A 25,917-nucleotide genomic window follows, 5' to 3' on the forward strand; every position below is an offset into this window, starting at 1 on the left:
TCAAGGGAAGCTACAGCAATGATCGCCATACTGACAGTCCATAGTGCTCCAATCATCATCATACTTTCTGTGAGGATACTTGTTTTGCTGTGAACAAATCCATTTCATGACTCAAGGGACATGATGAGCTGCATGATCCTACACAGCCAAATGAAAAATATGTCTGTCTTCTTGGGTCTAGTCACCTGGTGCAGTTGTGACCCTGCACAGCATTGAGTATGGCTCTCTCGAATCAATTCCACAGCCACATGATGTTGTAGGATCCCAAACAGTGTGAGCAGCAATATCATAGAACTATAAATCACACTATCGATAGTCCATGATCCTGTCACCTTCAGATTCTGACACACACAGATAGATATTTCTCATTATTATATAAAACTCATGAAAGAACAGCAGTCAAATGCAATTTCTGAATGAGAAGTCCACTGCATATTCTTTCCTTGTATACATAATGTAGATGATATTCCTCATACCTGCTTTATGCAGGTCTGCAGAAATGGTAATGATCTGCATATGTATATGTATATGTATATGTTGTTGTTGTTGTTGTCTTCAGTCCTGAGACTGGTTTGATGCAGCTCTCCATGCTAATCTATCCTGTGCAAGCTCCTCCTCCTCCCAGTACCTACTGCAACCTAAATCCTTCTGAATCTGCTTAGTGTATTCATCTCTTGGTCTCCCTCTACGATTTTTACCCTCCACACTGCCCTCCAATGCTAAATTTGCGAGCCCTTGATGCCTCAGGACATGTCCTACCAACCGATCCCTTCTTCTGGTCAAGTTGTGCCACAAACTTCTCTTCTCCCCAATCCTATTCAATACCTCCTCATTAGTTACGTGATCTACCCACCTAATCTTCAACATTCTTCTGTAGCCATGTTTCACTTTCATACATGGCTACACTCCATACAAATACTTTCAGAAACGACTTCCTGACACTTAAATCTATACTCAATGTTAACAAATTTCTCTTCTTCAGAAACGCTTTCCTTGCCATTGCCAGTCTACATTTTATATCTTCTCTACTTCAACCATCATCAGTTATTTTGCTCCCCAAATAGCAAAACTCCTTTACTACTTTAAGTGTGTCATTTCCTAACCTAATTCCCTCAGCATCACCCGACTTAATTCGACTACATTCCATTATCCTTGTTTTGCTTTTGTTGATGTTCATCTTATATCCTCCTTTCAAGGCACTGTCCATTCCATTCAACTGCTCTTCCAAGTCCTTTGCTGTCTCTGAGAGAATTACAATGTCATCGGCGAACCTCAAAGTTTTTATTTCTTCTCCCTGGATTTTAATACCTACTCCAAATTTTTCTTTTGTTTCCTTTACTGCTTGCTCAATATACAAAAATTTAATAACATCGGGGAGAGGCTACAACCCTGTCTCACTCCCTTCCCAACCACTGCTTCCCTTTCATGCCCCTCAACTCTTATAACTGCCATCTGGTTTCTGTACAAATTGTAAATAGCCTTTCGCTCCCTGTATTTTACCCCTGCCACCTTTAGAGTTTGAAAGAGAGTATTCCAGTCAACATTGTCAAAAGCTTTCTCTAAGTCTACAAATGCTAGAAACGTAGGTTTGCCTTTCCTTAATCTTTCTTCTAAGATAAGTCGTAAGGTCAGTATTGCCTCACGTGTTCCAACAAATGTATATGTATATGAAATAGAGTACATTTCATGCAAGTTTGGCATTTGTTGCTCACCACCTTCATTTTGTTGCAGTTTTAATGGCCAGCAGTATATTTTGGGTGCTGCAACTGCTATCGATTACACAAAGAAGGGAACACACCAACATCAAATAATTGATGTCTTTTTCCTATTATGAGAGATCAAATCACTTCCATCACAGTTTGTATTGATATTTTGTTATGGAACACAAAATGCTTTTCTGTGTACGTCTCTTTCAACACAGCAAATTATTCTTATTTTTCATTGCTCACTAAATGTAAGGCTGTGTAGTCTGTTACAGCCACTGCTTCTTATTGGTGGAGTTGGCTTTTTTTTTGTGTGTGTGTGTGTGGGGGGGGGGGGGGGAGGACTTCCTGTAATGGTCTTTCTCTTCTTTTATAAATAAAAATGTGGTTCACAAAAATCCTAATTATGTTGGTTTAATTAGTTTCTGGTTATTCAGCAATAGACTAATGCAAATGTCAAACCCAAAACTGATAACAGCTGGCCACACATGAGTGGATTTTATCAAACCAAAACTGGGAAACATTGATATAACTGATAACAGTGTACCGCACAAGTGGATTTTAGTGATAAGCCACATATATTTATGATGGATTCTTGAACATCATTAGTCTCTGCTTGTGCATTAGTGGAGATACGACCTTCACACCATTACCTGCAGTTCTTGGAAACAATGGTCTAGCCTCATTAGCTGGGTGCTCACATGCAGATTTCAGCAATGTACTTCATTCAGGAAGCCCAGCAGTTTTCCTGTGGTTTTCAAGTGACAGCAAGATTTATTTGGTACAAGCATACTGAAGGAACGGACCAATGACTACATCAAGAAATTTATACAATTGTACAGTGGAACACCTTGTTTGTGAAAACTAATATATGAACATTACACAAACAGGAATGTAGAAAAAGGGCATAAAAACAGATGACAGAAACATTTATAGATAGTATTACAACTGAGCACCAAAGAGCCATAAAATGTGAGCTACAAAATTTGAGATGAAGTTTTAGAAAAAAAAGAATCATTTATGAGACCATATTATCTGTAGCTGCTTTATAATAATTGTAGGTATTTTAAATCTGTCTTTGAAACTGTGGTACAAAAAACATTGCCAAATGAGTGGATACCTCAAAAATGTGCAAGCAGATAGTGTTTCCTGATGTGAGTGAAAATCGGACACAAAATATAATGGAAATCAACTTCTTCTGTAAAAGACAAAGAAAGCCAAATTGTAAATGTGTTTCATTATAGACCACAGATAATGTTTTATTTCAACTAAAAAAATGCGTTTGGTTATAAAAATACACCTCTTCTTGTAGCTGCAAAGACATTTAAAATACCTTAAATAATTTGAACAAAGAGCTCAGAGAAGTGTAGGACTCTTGAAAGAAGCATGAAGCTGGGGAGAGGGATGAATTGTATAAACTAACTTTATGGTGAGTGCCCATAAAATGACACTTGTACTGTGTTCACACTTGTATGACTTGTAACTGTGTTATGTCTGTCATTTTACAGATAATGCTATTACAAATTATTTTACTCTTCCTAGCATATTAAACCTTCACATTTATCATAGGAATTCCCATGAATCAGATGGAATGTTGCCTTGTGGCAAGCCATATTTTGACTCATTTTGTGTGGTTTTCTTTTGAGAAATGTATGAGTACATACTGTACATATCCAACAACAGCCAGTTTTCTTTGTGCTTTCACACATAATTCTTCTTGACAATATTAATGAGTTTCAAAACCTAAAAATGTAGTACAATCAAATAACGTCTTACAAATGCTGTATTGTACAATATACTTTCAGCAAGACTTAGTTGGGACTCATAAAATGCATTGTCTTTGGCATGCCAAGCATGTACTGCAGCCGTGGGACTGTGGATAAGTCACAAAAAACACCAATTTACACCACACAAGGAGGAGGCCAGCCTCTATTCAAATCTGAGGCACTAGATCTGTCAGGCATGGCATGGTCCATCATAAATATTTGTGGAACTGGCCCCCAGTTCTGGCCTATCAAAGAATTCTGCTCCTGTCTGGACAGATATTGAGAACTATTTACATTTTTCTATTCAGTGGTACATGTGCATACTGTGTGTGAATGTGTTGCGAGTAGAGTTAATTGGTAGTAAAGAAGTAGTAAGTTAAAATGTCATGTCTGATTCTATAGCTTTACTGCATGACTAGTGAAAATGTATTACATGATAAGCTATTTTCCCTTCATTCATTATTTTGTGAGGTTGTCAATGAGAGAAAGTTTCAAAAGTATTTGAAATTATGTGTATAGTTTGTTGGAAGTCATTAAATGGTCTCATTCTCCAGTATTGGATGAACATATACTGAGGAATTTGCGCACTGTGAGTTATGCTACCTCAAGGCAAGACAGTTTCTGGCTTCAATACTTATTGTGTTAAACATTCACTGTGAGATTATACCTCTTAATGAGTAGATTATGACAGCATTTTAAATTTGATCAGTAATTATATGTAATAATGAAAATACAATTTTTGTTGTCCCTACCTGCTCAGATAGCTGTGCATGTTAAAGCACTACTTCTGGGATGGAGAGGTGCACTGGCCTCAGACTGAATCGCCAGAGAGATTAACAACAACTTTTGCTCACTTCCACATGAATAACAATACATGCAGACAGTTAGTGTACACATATTCCAATCTGGGATGTATGGGACTGTAACAGGAAGGGCATCTAGCCATCCCTTAAATTAAACATGCCACATCTGTTAATAACCATGCTGACCTTGCACTGATGTGGGACAAAGGCACAAGGAAAAAAAGAAGAAATGTTTTGCCCCTGAAAGCCGTTAGACAGGCAACCAGCAACTGTGATCAAATGACCATTTTAGCTAATTAGTAATATATTGCTGCTCTTCTGAAAAACCTGAGTTCTGCTGCCTGAAGTCTTCTTTTTTCTTTTGCTCATGTCTTTGAGTGCACAGTCCAGGATCTGAGTGACCTCTTCCTCCTTGTAACATTCCCCAAACCTACTTTTTCCTCCGTCAGGAAGGAACTAATAGTTCTGCAAGTTAGGTATAGATTTTTTTACTTGTGTCTGTTGGCATCACTTGTAATTACATTTCCTGAAGTACATATTCTGTCCTGTTATTATTTTACAATTTTCATTTTATTACATATTTCATCTACATCTATATACATACTTTGCAAGCCATGGTGGAGGGTACCATTTCTTTTCCTGTTCCACTCACAAACAGAGTGAGGGAAAAACAAATGTCTATAAATCTCCATATGAGCTCTAATTTTTCTCATCTTATCTTCATGGTCCTTATGTAATTTTATGTTGCCAGCAGTAGAATCAATCTGCGTTCAACCTCAAATGGTGGTTCTCTAAACTCCCACAACAGTGCCTTGTGAAAAGAGCATTGTGTGTCCTCCAGGGATTCCAATTTGATTTCATGAAGCATCTCTGTAATACTTGCATGCTGATAGAACTGATTGGCAACAAATCTAGCAGCATGCCTCTGAATTGCTTCAATGTCTTTCTTTAATCTGACCAGTTGGGAATCTCAAACACTCAAACATTGCTCAAGGTTGGGTCACCATAGCATTCTAGATGCTGTCTCCTTTATAGATGAGCTACACATTTTCAATAGTCTTCCAATAAACAAAGTCGAGCATTCTCCTTCCCTAATACCAACCTGACGTGCTCATTCCATTTCATATCACTTTGGTACATTACGCCTAGATGTTCAGTAATTATGACTGAGGCAAGCAGCACATTACTAATGCTGTATTCAAACATTACAGTATTGTTTTTCCTACTCACCTGCATTAACTTACATTTTTATACATTTGAAACAAATTGCCATTCAACACATCAACTATAAATTTTGTTCAAGTCACCTTGTAGCTTCCTACATTCACTTCCTGTACACCAAATGTCAACAAACCTTTAAATTGCTATTAACCCTATCTGTCACATAATTTATGTATATAGAGAAACAGACCAGTCCTATCATACTTCCTTGGGGCACTCCTGACAATACCCCATCTCGGATGGACATCTACCGTCAAGGACAATACACTGGGTTTTATTATTTAAAAAGTCTTTCAGCCACTCATATATCTAGGAACCTAATCCATACGCTCAGATTTTCAGCAACGTGCTGGGACGCCCTGTCAAAGTGCTGTGTAATTATGAATTTCATGTGTAAATAATCATAACATAAGATCTATAAGCAAATTAAAAGGCTTTTAGCATGCATATAAATATATTTTCTTATCCTTTTCTTGCAGTGCTTATTTATGAATTTCTGTCTGTACTTTATATGAGTTTCTGTTTGTACTTTATATTTACATATTTAAATCAGAAATGGTTTGATGGTTTTTAGACTGTTGAGAAGATACGACACACTGTGACATCTAAAAATGGCTTATCAATTTCATCAGATAAGGAAGGTAGTGATGTACAGTGGTGGCGTCTGACTCATGGATATAGGCATGCAGTTACTCGCAATTTAATTTAGTAACAAACCAGTCCACATAGTATTTGATCATACCTCATAAGAACTGATTTTTAATCTTTAAGTTCACAAACAAAAAGGCAATATAGCCCATACCATCTAAAATTTTACAGAAGTGCCTACTTCATATCCTGCTACACAGAATGTTCCCAGTACATTTTTTCTTCATGAAGCTCATTTGGTTACTGAATGATCTGTACCAATACCATCCCAAGTTGATGGAATTGCAATGAAAGTATACACTTTCTTTTATTGCTTCTGATAATGACTTGCAGCATATATGTCTATGTACAACTACTAGAATGAGCAACTCCTCACTGAATTATTTGAAACCATAATTTACTGCTGATACTGTGGATGATAAATTGATCACTGGCCAAATAAAGCCAAAGAATGTGAAACAAATCAGAACATAATCATGCCAAATGACAGTTGATTAAGAGTAAATATGTGATGTCAGAGTTATCAGAAACAGTGTTAATGGATCTGTTTGCAGTACTAATAACAGTTCTCTTTTTCCTCTGCACTTTTGATCTAAAGTGTGCTATCCTATATACAATATGTGATTGGTCTAAAAGTTGTAGAGTTTGGTGTTACTGAGAGCACTGTTATTGTTCATGGTGACTGCTGATTAATGTACATGCACAGCTTACTTTTTATTTTGAATTAATTAAATTTCAAATACACATAAAAAACATGTATCTTAATTTTTCTACACATTAAAAAATAAAATTAGAAGTTTTTTTTTCTGCCCTTGATACTTAAATCCTGTCAATTAAAAATTATTACATTGAATAATGGGTTTCTCAATCCACACTCAATTGTCCATAACAAATACTAGTTATAAACTGATTAATATGGACTGTAAGAAGAAAATCACATTGAATTATTTCTATGTAAATTCTTGTTAATACACAAATTTGGAGCCTTGTATTTTCATGCAGAAGATGAACATTATGTTTAATTGCCAAAATTCTTTATTCTTGCGGATGGAGTTACCTAGTGTAGAAAATACTTATTATTAATATCAGCTCTCTTTTGTGATATGCAAAGCTTGGTAACAAAATGTCATAGAGAAAAGAGTGTCAAGCATGATACGGCTTGCTCTAAACTTTGAAAAACCACAGTACATCCAATTTTCTGCTGCAAAAAGTACAGTTCCTTCAATAAATATAACACATCAACAGAAGTCAGTAGACAGGGTAGAGCATATTAAGTTTTTGGGTGTGCACATAGATGAGAATCTTAATTGGAAAATTCATATTTTGGATCTCCTAAAGCGACTAGGTTCTGCAACTTTGGCGATCAGAATAATTGAAAATTTTAAGGTTATAGAAATTAGTAAGCTAACATATTTTCACTGTCTGATGTCATACGGAATAATATTTTGGGGTAACTCAACATTTAGACAAAAAGTATTCACTGCTCAAAAGAAAGTGGTTAGAATAATGTGTGAGGTTCATAGTCGTACATCTTGTAGGCATCTTTTTAAGAGATTGGGAATTCTTACAACATCCTCACAATACATATACTCACTAATGAAATTTGTTCTCAAAAATATGGGCCAATTTAAAAACAACAGTGACATTCATGGTTATAATACCAGAAAAAAGAAAGACTTACACTATCCTTCGTTCAACCTATCTTTGGCACAGAAAGGGGTAAAATATGCTGCTATAAAAATTTTCGACAAATTGCCTGGTGAAATAAGGTGTCTGACAGACAGCAGTAATAGCTTCAAAAATTAATTTAAATCATATATCCTTGACAACTCCTTCTATACCATAGATGAATTCTTGAATAGGATGAGACTGAGGTGTTCACCATAAGCAACAATGCAGAACAAAAAATATTGTCCTTCCTGCAAACACATCTACTGAACACATCTTCTCTATTCAAGATTTTTGGTGTTGATCAAGTGTGCAGTCCTACAGCTGAAGCTATGTTTAACATTGTTAGGCACTCTTAGAATCAATAGGAGTCCAAAACATATGTATGCTTCCACTTATGAAACTTCTCTGCAGTTGCTTTGTTAGTTTGTCTTATCACTGAAAATTTTTGTAGCTGTCATTTTTGCCTGACTCCTCAAAATTTTTGCTGCCACTTCGGTGAGAATCCTGATGAACACATACTGCAGAGTATGTGAGTGTATCCCTAGCCCAGTCACTGCAGTAATGGCAACAGGTAATAGTTCACCATATAATTTTGAGTAAGGTGTACCCTTGACAATGCAGTACCCTTGATAATGCAGTTAAATTACTGAAAGACTCTGCCTACCCAGAAGGAAAATCATGTTGCTTCCTCAGTTCATTCATTTCCACATTGGTTTACCTCCCATGAAAATTATTTGTGCCTCTTCTTTACTGGCTGTCTGTGTCTTTGAGAGAGCTTTTCTCCTCAAACAAATGCAGACAAAGAAAAACTGTGCCATGACTTTTTGGTGCGACAAGTTATCTTCCTTTTTGAGTATCATATTTTTTTAGAGGAAAAGGTATAAATGAAGTGACACTAGAGAAACAGACCAACAATACAAATATAGGGGAACATTACAAGAAACAAAAGTCATTTCCTGACTTGTGGATTGCATCATGGTATAATGATATTCTTGATCATAAAACTAAATGCTCGGTGCTGAGGTAGCACTGTTGTCTGTTGGAATAGCAGCCAACATTCTTGCATTTCTTGACTAGTTCTGTATTCTCCAGCCCAGGTCTGCTTTTAAGTGATTACTTTCCCTTTCCCACAACAAAACAGACTGCTTATGGCCATTGTATTGAGTTCACAGAAAGCCAAGTCTCTTTATGAGGTATCCTCATTTAACTTTCCCATAGAGGCAAACCCTGAAGCCTTCATCAACTGGCTTGACTATGGAAGAGTAGTATAATGCACAAATTCATGCTCTGACTGATGCTGTCTTCTCCTCCAATTTTTAATGGTCACTGGTGTGCAAGCTCTCATGTTTAGCTGTTCTACTCATATTGCACTGCCCAATGCAATCTGTCTGAGTGTTTCTTTCTGTAACCATTTCTCCTATGAGTTGAGCAGATAAAAACTACAGTTTATAATCACACTATAGTTTTTTTAATACTATAAAACCAGTTATCTTTAAGTGTGATTTCTGAAAAACTACTTCACATGTTATTGTTGTTCAAAGTGTTTTCAGATGTTATTGTTGTTCAAAGAACCAAATTTTGGAATATATGTCAGAAGCTGCTTTCAAAGCCCTCAGTCTTATTTCACAACAAGTATGCAACACAATCTGACTTTGATTCCACATTACCATTTTTGAAGAATAACTTTATCTTGTTATCCCATTCTGTTTTGTCCATTGTTTATCAACTGCATTTTGTTAACAATTAATCTACAAAATCATTCTGAAAATAATGCCTCAAATCTTTTATGTGAAAACTCTTAGAGCTTTCAAAAATAAAACATATTTTAGGACAGATTGCTACTCACCACGTAGCAGCGATGCTAAGTCACAGACAAGCTTAACAAAAATATTACTAAACAAATAAGCTTTTGGCCAGAAGGCCTTCTTCTGAATGAGGCAACACACACACTCATTCAGAAGAAAGCCCTCTGGCCAAAACCTTCCTTGGTAGTCTTTTTGTTGTGCCTATCTGTGACTCAGCATATCCGCCATATGGTGAGTAGCAATCTATCCTTTTCATAATACTGTCATTACACTATTCTGGACTTTCCATAGTTTGATTTTGTCTATATATTTACTTCTCAGCATAGTATGGCAAGGAACATGTTTCTCCCAACAAGAGACTTGTTTGTTGAGACCATCGCGATAGAACTTTGTTGATGGAATTACAATCCCACAGTGCTTGCACTGCACCTAAATGTCCTACTCTTGACTCTGATGCCACACTCTTTGTTGTCAGTTTTTTTTTATTATTATGTTTTATTGGGAGCAAACTGAACTATCTACATTAACAGTAAAAACCTGAAATCCTAGTTTGACCATGCAGCTAAAGTTGAAGTGAAACCATATCTGACAACACAGATCATCAAAACAGCCAGTATTTTCTTGAAAATCAGCTGAGGTAACATGTCAAACGCAAAGAAAATAACATTTTTGAGATAAATAATGTATTAAATCTGTTTGTTGCCAACCATCACTTCTCATTGATGATAGTCAGTATTAAAGGTACCGGTATTTAAGTAAATAAGTGAATTATTACTCTTTGTCTGCACTGACAATGTTTCTACCACTACTGTACTTATGGAAACTAATATTCTTTGAAATGAAACATAATTAATGATAGAGCACTGGGAAAGAATTTTCATTTGCTACATGGAGTATATACTTACTGATTGTGTCCAAGTTAAAACTGTGAGATGAATCGGGGCTCAAGATGAGATATGTATCTTTTGTGGGCAATGCACTGCCACTTATGCCATCTGACCTCACTTCAATTGCTGACTCAAAGTTTATAACTCTCATGGGATCCTTCCCTTTCCTTTGCAACTGTACAGTTTTAACTTGTGACATACACACATCAAAAAAAGTTTTGCATCACCTCGGTTCCGAGAGTCCTGTAGACAACAATTGGGATATAGATCAATGTAAACATCATTTCCAACCTTTTTATTGCTCATGAAAACCACACATTCCATGTTGTACCACCCTACTGTGAGACCTTCAGAGGTGGTGGTCCAGATTGCTGCACACACTGGTACCTCTAATACCCAGTGGCACGTCCTCTTGCTTGCCTGTATTTGTCATGGCATACTATCCACAAGTTCATCAAGGCACTTTTGGTCCAGATTGTCCCACTCCTCAATGGCGATTTGGTGTGGATCCCTCAGAGTGGTTAGTGGGTCATGTCATCCATAAACAGTCCTTTTCAATATGTCCCAGACATGTTTTTAGGGTTCTTGTCTGGAGAAAATGCTTGCCACTCTAGTTGAGCAGTGTTGCTATCCTGAAGGAAGTCATTCACAAGATGTGCACAATAGGTGCGCGAATTTTCATCCATGCAGATGAATGCCTCGTCAATATGCTGCCGATATGGTTGCACTATTGGTTGGAGGATGGCATTCATGTATCATACAGCCATTACATCGCCATCCATGACCACCAGCGGCGTACATCGGCCCCATATAATACCACCCCAAAACAGCAGGGAACCTCCACCCTGCTGCACTCACTAGATAGTGTGTCTAAGGCGTTCAGCCTGACTGGGTTACCTCCAAACATGTCTCCGATGATTGTCTGGTTGAAGGCATATGCAACACTCACCGGTGAAGAGAATGTGATGCCAATCCTGAGCAGTCCATTCGGCATGTTGCTGGGCCCATCTGTACAGCACTGCACTGTGACGTGGTTGCAAAGATGGACCTCGCCATGGACGTTGAGAGTGAAGTTGCGCATCATGCAGCCTATTGCACACAGTTTGAGTCTTATCACGATGTCCTGCGGCTGCACAAAAAGCATTATCCAACATGTTGGTGTTGATGTCAGTGTTCCTCTAACCCATAATCCATAGGTAGTGGTCATCCAGTGCAGTAGCAGCCCTTGGGCGGCCTGAGCGAGTCATGCCACCGATAGTTCCTGTCTCTCCGTATCTCCTCCATGATTGAACAACATCACTTTGGTTCACTCCGAGACGCCTGTCCAATTTCCTTGTTGAGAGCCCTTCCTGGCACAAAGTAACAATGTGGATGCGATCAAACCATGGTATTGACCATGTAGGCATCAATGAACTACAGACTACACAAGCTATGTACCTCCTTCCTGGTGGAATGACTGGAACTGATCGGCTGTCAGACCCCCTCTGTCTAATACCTAGGCTCTGCTTATTCGTCGTTGTTTACATATTTTGGTGGGTTTAGTGACATCTCTGAACAGTGAAAGGGACTGTGTCTGTGATACAATATCCACAGTCAACATCTATCTTCAGGAATTCTGGGAACCGGGCTGATGCAAAACTTTTTTTGATGTGTGTACAATCAACACTCAATAAAGAGTATAAGAATTATTACTCATTAAAAGTAAGGAGGCTCAAGATAAGCCAAACTTTCTATTATATCATTTCTCTCAGAGATGCTAGTCCATGGGATATCTTCTACATGGTTTGGAAAGAAAAGGAGAGAAGGATGATCTGAGTTGGCCCATGAGGCTTGCTGAGGTTGCTCAAGTAGTAGTATGCTGTTTGTGAAAAGCAGATATATGAGTTAAGCACACCATTTTAACTTATCACATATGATCAAAGACAGAATAATCTTCTACAGACAAGGCAGTAGCAGACTTAGGTACAACTGCAAGATAACATAAACAATAGGTTTTGGTGACCAGGGATTTCGTCACCTCTAAAAAGAGACAAGAACATGGAATAAATGAGATCATCCACAGCATAAATTTTCAACAGAGCACTGAAGGCAGCCAGTGAAAAACTGAAATCCGAGTTGAAGACTTTTCTGCTCTTAGCAGGGATATTCAAGATCCTGTTAACAATACTTATTGAAGTATCCTAAAATTGATACAGTTTATAAAATTGTGTCCTTTTAGTAATTATTCAGAATTTGATCTGGCTCAGCCATTGTCATATGGGCTTGTTCATGGCCTCCTCAAAGTATTCGAGATGAATAATGTGATAATTCCTAACAATAGTGTATTTTATGCTCCTTTTCCATTTGCTATCTATTGATAATATCTTACTTATATTACTATTATTCAATTTTTGAATGTTTATTCATTTACTTAACGTTGTGATTTTCCTGATTATTATGTAGAAATGTAATAGTTTTTCCTGTTGTATAAGGAGTAAAAGCTACCTACAATTAGAACTTCCATAAGGTGCAAAAGCTTATTCTTGGACTATATAGTGGAAGGCTTTCTAGAAGATCAGCTGAGATAACATTAGAAATGGTAACAGTACAATATTATGAATCAGCATTTAAAGGTCACCTCATGCTGAATTGTCCATACTGTTTGAAAAATACTGGATTTTCTCATTTCCCTGTCCGGTGAAGTCTGCCATGATCTAGTGTTGTCGATAATGTTCATACTTAATTCCTGCAAAAGTATTATATTCTCCAAGCCTCTTCTTTCCTTTGTCAAATGAAGGAACCCACCCACACCTGAGTTAATGTTTGTATCACCTTTTTTGTGCATAGATCTTGTACCACCTGATAAATAGATCATAAAATGCTGGATGTGACTATAGGTTCTTTTCTGGAAAAAAGGTAATAGTCCTTGCTTTCATCTCCCTGTTTTTGTACCAGTCATTTTGAACTGCATAGCTCTTCTCTTATCCTGCAGATGAATATGACTACCTCTAGCTTAACTACACTATTACGGTGAAATGTCAAGTATTAAAAATTATAAGACTTGCAACAGTTGCAATCCTAGTGTCAAAAAGCTAATAATTATCAGCTCTAAGAATTATTATTGAAAATTAAGTTACTTATATTTATGAACAATGCAGAGAATACTTTGTAATCATACCTTGTCTAGCTATTGCCGCTACAAGCAAAGTAAATCACTAAATGATTTGAATTTACATAAATTCATAATTAATAGTAGCTCTAATATGCTTTTAAGTCATTTTTAATTTGAAATGCAAAGCACATTATATAAAAGCCTAAATGTTATGACACAGCAAAGTTATTCTAATAAATGAGATAATCGCTTTCAGCCAAAGCAGCACTGTGTAGCAACCATCAGCACATCAATACAATTTACTGCATGACACAGTGCCTGCAAATACACACCTCTGCATCAGGCTCTGTGTTTCTATGTCCTCCATTTGTATGCCCTTCTACACTTTCAGTTTCTTCTTCTAGACCAACCATATGCTCTTCCTCAGTTTGAGGCATGAGGAGCAATTCTTCTTTGGATTTGAATTCAAGTTGCGTGACGATATAAAATGGACATATTAGTCCTAGTATGACCTAAAATCAATGATAAAGAAACAAACTGAAGTCATAGTTATAAATAAGACAAATAAACGTTCTTCTCTGGCTGAAAATGAATAAAAGAGTATACCATTTGGTGAGTACATGAAGCATATGATGCTAAATTTACAAACTTTCCTTGAATTCGGAAACAAATTATAATAAATAATTGAGTAAATAAATAAAATACAAACACAGTATCTGAACTAAGTGAACTAACAGTTCAGGGGTCTGAAAAAACATCAAAACTTGAAAGACAGGGAATAATAAGAAAGTTATCAAAGAAAGGAAAGAAGATTAAAGTTTAATATCCTGTCAGCAATGAGATCATCAGAAATGGATCACAATATTGGATCAGGAAGGATGGGGAAGGAAAACAGGTGTGCCATTTCACAGGACCCATCCCAGCACTTTCCTTAAGTGATCTAGGGAAATTACAGAAAACTTAAAACTGGATGGCCAGGTGGGAATTTGAATCTATTATTATTCTCATCAGAAATGATAGCAAAATCAGAGGCAACAACAACAGTTGAGGTATGCATGCCAGTGCAAAAGTGTAGCAGCACTTTGAATCGGTAATATGGGTAAAAGGGAGATGAAAATCCATTAATTGTAGAGGGGACGGGAACTTGGTAGCAGAGGACAGAACAGGACAAGTTATGGGAGAATATGGGCTCAGTCATAGGAATATGAGAGGAGAAAGACTAATTGGGTGCTGCAATAAATTTCAGTTACTAATAACTAATACATAATTCAAGAGTTACAAGAGGAGGAGGTATACTTGGAAATGACCTGGAGACACATGAAGATTCCAGATGGATTATGTCATGGAGAGACAAAGATTCTAAAATCAGATATCAGATTTTAAAGCATACCCATGAACAGGTATATATTCAGATCACACTTCAGGTGGCTGGCATTATGAGAATCATCCACAAGAACCCAAGTGGAAAGAAGCAGGATACTGAATGACTGATGAATTATGATGTACATATGAAGTTCTCTAAGGCTGTGGATACTGCAATAACAAATACCACAGCAGTCAGTTCAGTTGAATGGAAGGGACATCTCTAAAAATGACAGTAATAGGAAATGATAGACAAATGTAGGCACAAGGAAAGTAACAGTGAGGGAACCTTGGGTGACATTAGTAATACTTTAATTGATTGACAAAAGAACAAAGTACCAAAACTGTTCAGGGAAAGACAGAAATCCAGAAATAAACACTGAGATGACAAAAGTCAGGGGCAGCAATATGCAAATATACAGATGGTGGTAGTATCGTGTACGCAAGGTATAAAAGGGCACTGAATTGGTGGACGTGTCATTTGTACTGAGGTGATTCATGTGAAAAGGTTTCTGACAAGATTATGGCTGCATGATAGGAATTAACAGACTTTGAACATGGAATGGTAATTGGAGCTAAATGTGTGGGACATTTTTTCTGAAATCATTAGGGAATACAGTATTCCAAGATCCACAGTGTCAAGAATGTGCCAAGAATACCAAATATCAGGTGTTACCTCACACCATGGACAATTAAGTGGCCAATGACCCGCAGTTAACAACCAAGAGCATAGGCTTTTGCAAAGAGTTGTCAATGATAACAACAGAAACCAATGTATGATGAATGTATGCATTAGGACAGTGCAGCAAAATTTGGCATTAATGGGCTATGGCATCAGACGAGCAACACAAGTGCCTTTACTAACAGCATGACATCATCTGCAGCATATTTTCTGTGCTCATGACTATCAGTTGGACCCTAGATGACTGGAAAACTGTGGTCTGGTCAGATGAATCCCGATTTCAGTTGGTAAGAACTGATGGTAGGGTCTGAGTGTGACCCAGACCCCATGAAACCATGGACCCAAGCTGTCAATGAAGCACTGTGCAAGTTGGTGGTGCCTCCATAATGGTATGGGCTGTTTTTACATGGAATGGACAGAGTCCTCTCTTCCAACTGAACCAGCTACTGACTGAAAATGGCTATGTTTTGCTACTTGGAGACCATTTGCTGCCAAACAATGATGGAATTTTTATGGATGGAAATGCACCATGTCACTGGGCCACAATTGTTCTCAATGGTTTGAACAACATTCTGAACAGTTTGAGCAAATGATTTGGCCACCGAGATTGCCCAATATGATTCCCATCAAGCATTTATGGGAATAATCAAGAGAAAAGTTCATGCACAAATCCTGCACTGGCAAAACTTTTGTGGACGGCTTAGAGGCAGCATAGCTCAGTATTTGTGCAGGGGACTTCCAGCGACTTGCTAAGCCTGTGCCATCAAGTTGGTGCACTACACCAGGCAAAAGGAGGTCCAACACAATGTTCGGAGGTGTCCCATGACTTTTGTCACTTCAGGTATGTCACTCAGGAATGAAATAAATAGAAAGTGCTAGGAAGATAAAGAGAAGTGGTTACTGGGAAAATTTCAAGAATGAAAAAGAAATGGTTGTCAGAAGAACAGACACACCACATGGAAAAATCAAAACAACCTTTGGTGAAATTAAGAGCAAAGATGGCAACATTATGAGTGCAAGAGGAATGTTACCATTAAATACAGAGGTAAGAGCAGATAGGTTGAAAGAGTACACAGAAGGCCTCTGTGTCTGTTTAATGTTATAGAAAAAGAACTGGGAGTCAATATGAAAGAGCTAGGTGAAGTAGTATTAGAGGCAGAGTTTAACAAAGCTTGGAAGACTTGAGATCAAATAAGGTAGAAAGGATCAATGACATTCCTTCAGAATTTCTAAAATCATTGTGGGGAAGGGAGGAAATGTAAGCGAACGACCTCAGAAGTTGATATGCAGCATCTATAAACTGGAGCCATGCCATCAGACTTTCAGAAAAATATCATCCACCCAATCCCAAAGATAGCAAGGGCAGATAAGTGTGAAAATTATCGAACTATTGACTTAACAGCTCATGCATCAAAGTCAATGTCAAGAAGAATAACCAGAAGAATGGAAAGAAAATTAAGGCTCTCTTGGGTGACAAATCAGTTTCACTTTAGGAATGGTAAAAGCACCAGAGAGGCTATTCTGATGTTGCACTTGATAATGAAGCATGACTTGAAAAATCAATATACTGTATGTACAAAAACCATGAGGATGTGATAAGAATGGAAGACCAAGAATGAAGTTCTTAGATTAAGAAGGGTGTAATACAGGGATGCAATTTTTCACCACTACTGTTCAGGTTATACTTCAAAGAAGCAATGATTAGAATAACAAAAGGGTTTGGGGGCAAGATAAAATTGAGGATGGAAGGATACTAATGATAAGATTTTCTGATGATATTGCTATCTGCAGTAAAAGTGAAGATGAATTACTGGGGTTGTAGGATGAAATTAACAGTTTAATTAGTACAGGAGAACAATGAAAGTAATTAGGAGCAGCACAAGTTTGATTAGTGAAAAACTTAACATCTAAATTGGTGACTAAGAAATAGATGAGGTTTAAATGTTGCAAGGTGGGATACCTCAACAAGTAATGGTTCAGATTCACTGATGAATCTTTGTGATCTGGATCGAGGATGAGGACATCCTATCTACATTCCTCCAGAATCTCAAAACCTTCTCTCCCATTTTCTTCACCTGGTCTTCCTCAACCCAACAAGCTACCATCCTTGATGTTGACCTCCATGTCAAAGATGGTTACATCAATACCTCTGTACATATAAAACCTACCAACCAACAGCAATACCTCCACTTTGACCAGCTGCCAGTCATTCCATACCAGGAACTCCCTTCAATACAGCCTAGTCACCCACAGCCACTGCATCTGTAGTGACAAGCAGTCCACCTCAAAATATACCAAGAGTCTCACTGAGGCCTCCGCAGCCTATAATTACCCTGCCAACCTTGTACAGAAACAGATCTCCTTTGTCTTATCTCTTCAGTGACCATCTGGTCACAGAGGAGCATTCCCCTCATGTCTCAATACCACCCAGGCCCGGTGCAATGAGTCACATTCTCTGCAATGGTTTTGACTACCCCCGTCCTGCACTGAAAGAGCAATGTCCTACCCACTATCCTTCCCATCCCTTCCACAGTGGTATTCCACCACCCACTGAACATACACAATATCCTTATTCATCTCTACTCATATCCAGCTCCCAACCCATTGTCTCATGCCTCATATCCCTGTAATAGATCTAGATGCAAGACCTGTCTCATACATTTTCCCACCACCACCTAATCCAATCAGATCACAAGCATGCCATCAAAGGCTGGGCTACATATGAAACCCCTCATGTGATCTGCAAGCTAAGCTGCAGCCACTGTGCTGCATTCTATGTGAGCATGACAACCAACAAGCTTTCTGTCTGCATGAATGGCCACTGACAAACTGTGGCCAAGAAACAGCTGGACCACCCAGTTCTTGAATACATGGCTCAACACAGCAGTCTTCATTTCAAGGACTGCTTCACAGCCTGTACCATCTGGATCCTTCCTACCAACACCAACTTTTTTGAAGTGCACAGGTGAGAATTCTCTCTGCAATATATCTTATGTTCCATTAATCCTCCTGGCTTCTGCTCTCAACCTTTATTATGCACTTACTTCTCTCCATTTTGGTCCCCCCCCCTCCCTCCCCTTCCTTCTGTCTAACCTCCCAACTGCAACTAGCTGCCCTACTCTGTCCCTACCTCATCCCTGTGGGGTTCCCACAATCAGCACTTTATCATCCCCCACCACTACTGGCATTCCCTGGGTGATATCGTGGGTGGGTGATTTGGGGGAGGAGACCATACAGCGAGGTCATTGGCCTCATCGGATTAGGGAAGGATGGGGAAGGAAGTCGGCCATGCCCTTTCAAAGGAACCATCCCGGCATTTGCCTGGAGCGATTTAGGGAAATCACGGAAAACCTAAATCAGGATGGCCGGACGCGGGATTGAACCGTCGTCCTCCTGAACACGAGTCCAGTGTGCTAACCACTGCGCCACCTCGCTCGGTCCACTACTCTGCTATTGTCTAATTTAGAAGAAGGTTTTAGCTGAAAGCTTCCTTGTATGGCTGTCTTTTTGGTTTGCCCGTTTGTGACTCAACATCTCCAGAATGTGATGAGTAGCGATTTATCCTTTTCATAATATTGTCATTATTCTGTCCTACAGTTTATCAATAGTTTATAACAATAATATATTTAGTTCATTAAGAGACTTTTTATTTAAAGACAAAGTAAGGTAACTGGAAAGATGAGAAAATCTACTCACCAAGCGGTGGTAGAACACACACATAAAAAATTATAGGTAGGCAAGCTTTTGGAGTCAGTGGTTCCTTCTTCAGGGAAGGAAGAGAGGTGAACAAAAAAAGGACTGGAGAGGTCTAGTAAAAGAGGTATATTTCGGGAAAGTCCCCAGAACTGTGGGTCAGGGAAGACTTACTGGACAGGATGAGAAGGAAAAACCAATTGTTGGGAACTGCACCAGATAAGATTTGAAAACGTGAGAGTTTAGAGGTGGAAGACAACATAATATGCAAGACAGGGATTACAGCTTAAACATTGCGCATGAGTTAATAAGAGCGAAAAGCTAAGTGCATTGTATGTAAAAGAGAGGGAGTGGGGCAGCAAAAAATAGACAGGTAAGAAAATGAAAGATGTAGAAGACTAAAATGGAGTCAAGAAAGGAGTAAATACTGTGAAGAAAATCTGAGGCAGAAAAAACAAAGGAAATTAAGGCCAGGTGGGTGGAGAGAACCAAGGACATGTTGTAACACTAGTTCCCACCTGCAGAGTCCTGAGAAACTAGTGTGTGGGGGAAGAGTCCAGATGGTGGTGAAACAAGCACCAAGGTCACAATTGTCATGTTGTAGAGCATGCTCTGCACCAGGATATTGCATGCTGCTAGTATACACCTTCTGCCTATGCCCATTCATCCTAACTGATAATTTGGTGCATTCTTCCACCAGACACCATTTTCTCGGAACTCCACAGTTGGGAACTAGCATTACAACATGTCCTTGGTTCTTCCACCTCAGCATTTCTTCGCTCCATTTTTGTCTTCTACATCTTTCATTTTCTTACCTGTCTATTTTTTACCACAACCCCTCCTCCTCTGTTATGTACAATGCACTTAGCTTTTCACTCTTATTAACTCATGCATGATGTCTAAGCAGTAGTCTCTGTCGTGTATATTACCCTGCCTTCCACTTTTAAACTATAAGGTATTCAAAGTTCATCTAGTGCAGTCCTCAACAATCAGTGTTTCTTTCTCATCCTGTCCGGTAAGTCTCCCCTGACCCACAGTTCTGGGTGACTTTCCCGAAATCTAGCCCTTTTCCTAGACCTCTCCAAGTCTTTTCCTTCAGCTCTCATCCTTCCCCTTCCACCCTTCTGCACAAAGAATGAACACTGGTTCCAAAAGCTTGCCTAATTATAATCTTTTATATATGTGTTCTGCCACTACAAGGTGAGTATATTTTTCTGTCCAGTTACCTTATTTTTTCAAAATATGATTGCTTTCATTTTTATTTGAAGAAATATTCATAATTTACTATGCCTATAAACTGCTGCATGTGCATGTCAAAATTCAGCAATGCTAAAAAATGTTTTTTTTGAGACTGACCTTGCTTACCTAAAAGCCCTCATTATACACTTTTCAAAAAAATTTTCATTTTTCAAGACTTATATATTTAAGTTATTTGTGTTTAAGAGTTTCATTTTCTACAGTGTTCTAATCTCAAAATATGTTCATTTCCACAATCAAGCCTTACAGTTTAGTAGACCCAATTTTTTCTGTTTATGAAAATGTATACTTTCTCCAAAATAAAGTACTAGTTTGTTAAACAATAATGGAAATTCCTGGATGGAATGTTTTTATACATTAGTTTGTTAATTATTCAAATTAGAAGATTTCACCATTTGTAAAATTCGTGGCAAATTTTAGGAATTCCAATACACATTAAAACTGCACTCTCATAAAACAGAACCTGGTAGAATGAATTTTTCATTCAACAGCAGAGTGTGCACTGATATGTAACTTCCTAACAGATTAAAACTCTGTGTTGGATTGAGACTTGAAGTGCCTTGAGTTCGAGTCTCAGTCCGGCATACAGTTTTAATCTGCCAGGAGGTTTCAGTGTATATTATTTTCTCATTTTCTAATCACACAGCTTTTAATTAAAAAAAACTTACTTTATTATGTACTGTATCTTGATATTTTTCAATTTTCCTGTTTTTCTGTGTAAATAATCAAAATATAATAGCTCGACAGTTTAATTTTTTTTTAAATATTCGTAATGTGTGTGTCTATAAATAGGCATCATGCACAAAGCCTCAATTACTTCATGTGCACTGGTCAAAAGTTGAACATCTGTGTGAAGTTTGTATTGAGTCTGCTGTTGGCATTCAAACAGTACAGTCACTTATTTATGGGACATCTAGGGGAATCATTTCTATCCAGTCAACACCTATGGCCTCTTGTCTGGTTAAAATCATTGATGACTTTTTTGTGATCTGGGCTCATGGGAGGGACAATAGTCACTCTTTCCTCCATAATCTTAAACCTACTCGCAAATGAACCACTTTCCTAGATGTTTATCTCCACAACTCAAATGGCTCCGTAAATACATATGTTCATGTCAAGCACACCAGCCCCTAGCAGTACCTCCACTTTTGACAGCTATCACCTGATCCATGTCAAAAAGTTGGTTCCTTACAGCTTCACCAAATGTGGCCACCACATCCACAGTGTAAACCAGGAGTTGTTGAAATATACTGACAATCTTTATTGTCAGACAATATCCAGCTCTTCCATAAACAGATCTCCCATTCTGTCTCCTCTGACACCATTAAACCTGTTAACCAACCTCTGACTAACACTCCTAAGATCACCCAGTGTCACCCTGGCCTTGAAAAGCTCAAAAAGCTCATCCACATCCATCACCACGGCTTCAACTACTTCCCATAGCGCCTTGTGATGAGGGATATCCTACTCAAAATCCTACTCTCACCACCAAAAATAGTGTTTTGACACCTACCCAATCTAGCGAATATCCTTGTCCATCCCTATTCCAATACTGCTCCCAATCCTGTGGCCCATGGGTCATTCCCATACACCCACCCACTACCTCCTAACACAGTTAATCACTGACGTTTCCTATACTATAAAAGGCAGGGCCATGTGTGACAGCAGCCATGTTATGTATCAGTTGTGCTATAATTAAGGTGCAGCATTCTATGTGAGTGTGACAGGTTATCAACTGTCTACTCGCATGAAAGGCCACCACTGAACTGTGGCCAGCTGCAAACTTGACCCTCCAGCTGCTGAACATGCTGTGTATCACAACACAAGTGCTGCTTAACTATGTACATCATTTGGATAATTCCAGCACAAGTTTCTCTGAACTATGCAGATGAGAACTGATTTTCCACCATATCCTGCATTCTCACAATCCTTCTGGCCTAAACCTCCGCTAATCTGTTTCCCCCCTGCCTCACCTTAGCTATTCAACTTCTCTTTTCTCTTCTGTCTTTGTCCACAGCACTCCTTTCTCCCTGAGACCATGCACTGCCTTCTTTCACCCTTTCACCACTCTTCCTCCTCCTTCTTCCCTCCTCCCCTCCTCCTGTGGGCATTGCCGCATTATGAGCCTACACTTACACTGACAGCAACTCACATTACAGCCAGATAATATGGGCAACTGTCTCCCTTGTAGATGATACACAAAGTCAGCCACATTCCAAATGATCATCAGATGGCAACCCAAGCACCTTACCCTTATGCTGTCCACCTGACAGTTAATACAACCAGCTGTATCCTGGCACCTGGGGCTGAAAAAGTCCAGTGCTCAGGTCAGCTAAGCGCTTCACTTCAAGTGTGCTTTCTGGGCCAGGGGCCGAATGGAGTCACATTCTGTCAATCAGGAACTCACTTTGGAGCCACCACACAATGACCTGGAGTTTCGTGTCAGTGACTCATTATTGGACTTTTAAGATTTCTTGTCTTTGTTTCTATCCCAGACTTGACTGTATTTCTTCCTAGTGGAACTTTGAAACTGGACTGAATTCTGGGACTTTAACTCATAATGTGTCTAAGTGCAAAAAATATTAACTGTGGACTGGCTCATTGGGACCTGAACCTCTGCTTGTGTAGTGCATTGTTTATTTACCAGTTGGGGGTGTTTTCTGGAAGGGGTTGTTTTCTTTCTGAAAGTCTTCAGCCCTAGATCACAATTATGTTTATTTGTTCTTCCAAAAGAAATAACTGTTTTGTTCAGGCCTTCAGCCTTCCCATGAATATTGCTGTTATTTCAATACCTGAGGAGGGACTTTCTTTTCAATATTGTTTACTCTCTATTCAAGAAGAAATTGTCTTTCTAAAGTGTTTAATTCTTACATGATATGAAACACACATCAGAATAGATGTATTCTTTTCTTCTTAAATACACTTTTCCTGGCAAATCTATGTGGCTATTTTTCTGCCAACTCAGGCTGGACTATGAGGCATTCTCTCTCTTTCTGTCTGTCTCTCTCTCTCTTCTCCAAACAACTGCCAGAGAACTCCTTTCATCTAGTTGAGCAGCATCTAAATCATCTGTCTTTTCTGCTGCTGCCTTGCACTAGCTACATGTATTTTCAGAAGCATGGATGTTTATTCATGTATTTTGGATGTTTTTACATGCACAGCTGAATTTCTTTTCCAAATTCCAAGTAGCTATTCAAAGTTTGATTGCTTCGTAAGGAATATTTGTTCATTTTTTTATTTCAAATATTGTTCTCTGTGTTTTCCTATTGTACTTGTATACAGAGGAAGTACTTTTCAGTGTTACCAAAAACAAGACTCTGCATATTAACTCCAGCGAAGAAGAAATCCTACAAGTGGCACAGTGAAAGTGAAACTATTTTTTTTTTTTATTTTTTATTTTTTTTTATTGATAGCTGTCATGACTCTTTTACAGAATATCAGAGTGACAGACCTGAACCACTATGACACAACAATGAATTCTTCCTATAGCAGATGTAGCTGATTGACCTTCAGTCTGAAGAATCTGAAAGAGATGGCAAAGCTCTTGGGAAAGGAGTATACATTGCAGCATGTTGTAACATATAGTTAGGTGTATATACTTCATGTTTAATGTTATTTGTTTGATAAACTGTGTATGTATTATACCTATACCATTAATTGTACCTAATGCCTTCCATAAGAGTACTTCCTGAAAAGCGTTCATTCCATTCCCTGCCTGTAACACCGAACTTGACATCCTCAACCCGCGACAAAACAAGAAAAACTAATATTGTGGACTAATGTCGGACTGTGCTACTGCAGCTAATGAACCAGCTATGACAGAGAAATGGCAGCCATGCAATGGATGATACCATAGACTGATGTTTGCAAGATGCTAGCTGTGATCTACACCACCAATCCAAAGGATGCGACAAAGAAGAACTGACAAAATAAAGTTAAGAAAATAAATAACTATTCATTTTTTGTGCATCCACTCATACATGACTTGCATGTATGAGTGGCTGGGGGGGGGGGGGGGGGGTCATGTAACATACCGCCCCCCCCCTCCCCCTCCCAGCATTACTACTGTAATATTCGATACCCGGAATTTGTAGCTGGGTATTGGTACTTTCTGTTACACAAAGAATAAAAATCGTGGCACTATGGCACCTTTTCCTGTTATGTAATTGTACTATATAATACTATGAATGATATTTAAACAAAATTTATGAATAAATAAATAATATGTAAATAAGTAACATAATAATCACTATGAATCATCAACATTTACTCAGAACAACAATAATCAGTATGTAATTCATTTGATAAGAAGTAGTTATAAATGTTAGCATCATTATTACTTTTGTTAATTAACTGCAATTAGATCTCGAAAGTTCGGTTTGGAAAACGTTATTGTAAATCGATCAAAAAGCAAGAGCCAAATTTAAATTCACATAATTTCAAGTGATATGTCATTTCAAACCCAAATTCGTAAACCAGAATTAATACCATTACTAAAATAATTAATTGATGATTGTTAGCACATGTAATTAACTCCATTATTTATGTTTTGATGTATATTTCAAAGTTAGGAGCCATTAAAGAGGTTAAACAACTTGTGTATATATTATGTAAATGTTAGCAATATTTTCCGATCCATAATTGATTTTTATTTATTAAATTAATGAAACACATTATTGTAGAAAAGTCATATTTAATTTTCAATCTTAAATTGTACAATTTCTAACCTAGAACTCATCTGTAATGAACTAATATTTTATGTTGTGAGTAATCTGATTGTCAGCCTTTTGTATATTTGTAACTTTTAATTGTAACTATTAATTTCATGATGGTGTAATAATTGAAGTAATTAACACTCATTGTTTGGAATATATATAAGCAAATGCGGCAATGCAGCATCAGTTCGCCTAGGGGTTCACTTTGTAGTCAAGTCTTTTCACTCAGTGAGTCAGTCTCTCAGTTGTTGGATTGTCAAAGAGACTATATGTGAAGTTCGATGTATTCTGCAATGACTTTGGAAAAATGTTATCATCAACAAATAAACCTCCACAAATTGTATGACCTGGAGTTTTAATTAGAAGGAAACACCAGCTACCTGACTCATGCAAATTACAAGATAAGTACAACAAAAACACTTTGTTATGCATTACCCTTACTTACGTCCACTCCAGGTGCAAATATATAAGTAATTATATTAATGCACTGGTAAATAAATCATATGCATTCATAAAGTAAGGGAGATGTCATAATTTCTCACTGAAAAAAGTAATTCTCATCTATTTTCTCATCTCACGGAGCACCATCTATCTATAACTACACATGCAAAAG

At 37.9% G+C, this 25,917-nt stretch overlaps 1 protein-coding gene across 1 annotated transcript in view; it reads right to left on the minus strand.

The window, feature by feature from the left end:
* LOC126188678 (transient receptor potential cation channel trpm) overlaps positions 1–25,917 on the minus strand; it is a 179,544-nt gene that overhangs the window by 46,221 nt on the left and 107,406 nt on the right. Inside the window, exon 14 of the mRNA XM_049930284.1 lies at positions 13,928–14,107. Coding sequence (XP_049786241.1) covers positions 13,928–14,107 — 180 coding nt within the window. The remainder of the gene's footprint in view (positions 1–13,927; positions 14,108–25,917) is intronic.

This window comes from Schistocerca cancellata, chromosome 5 (assembly GCF_023864275.1).
Source record: "Schistocerca cancellata isolate TAMUIC-IGC-003103 chromosome 5, iqSchCanc2.1, whole genome shotgun sequence".
NCBI classification, from domain to species: domain Eukaryota; kingdom Metazoa; phylum Arthropoda; class Insecta; order Orthoptera; family Acrididae; genus Schistocerca; species Schistocerca cancellata.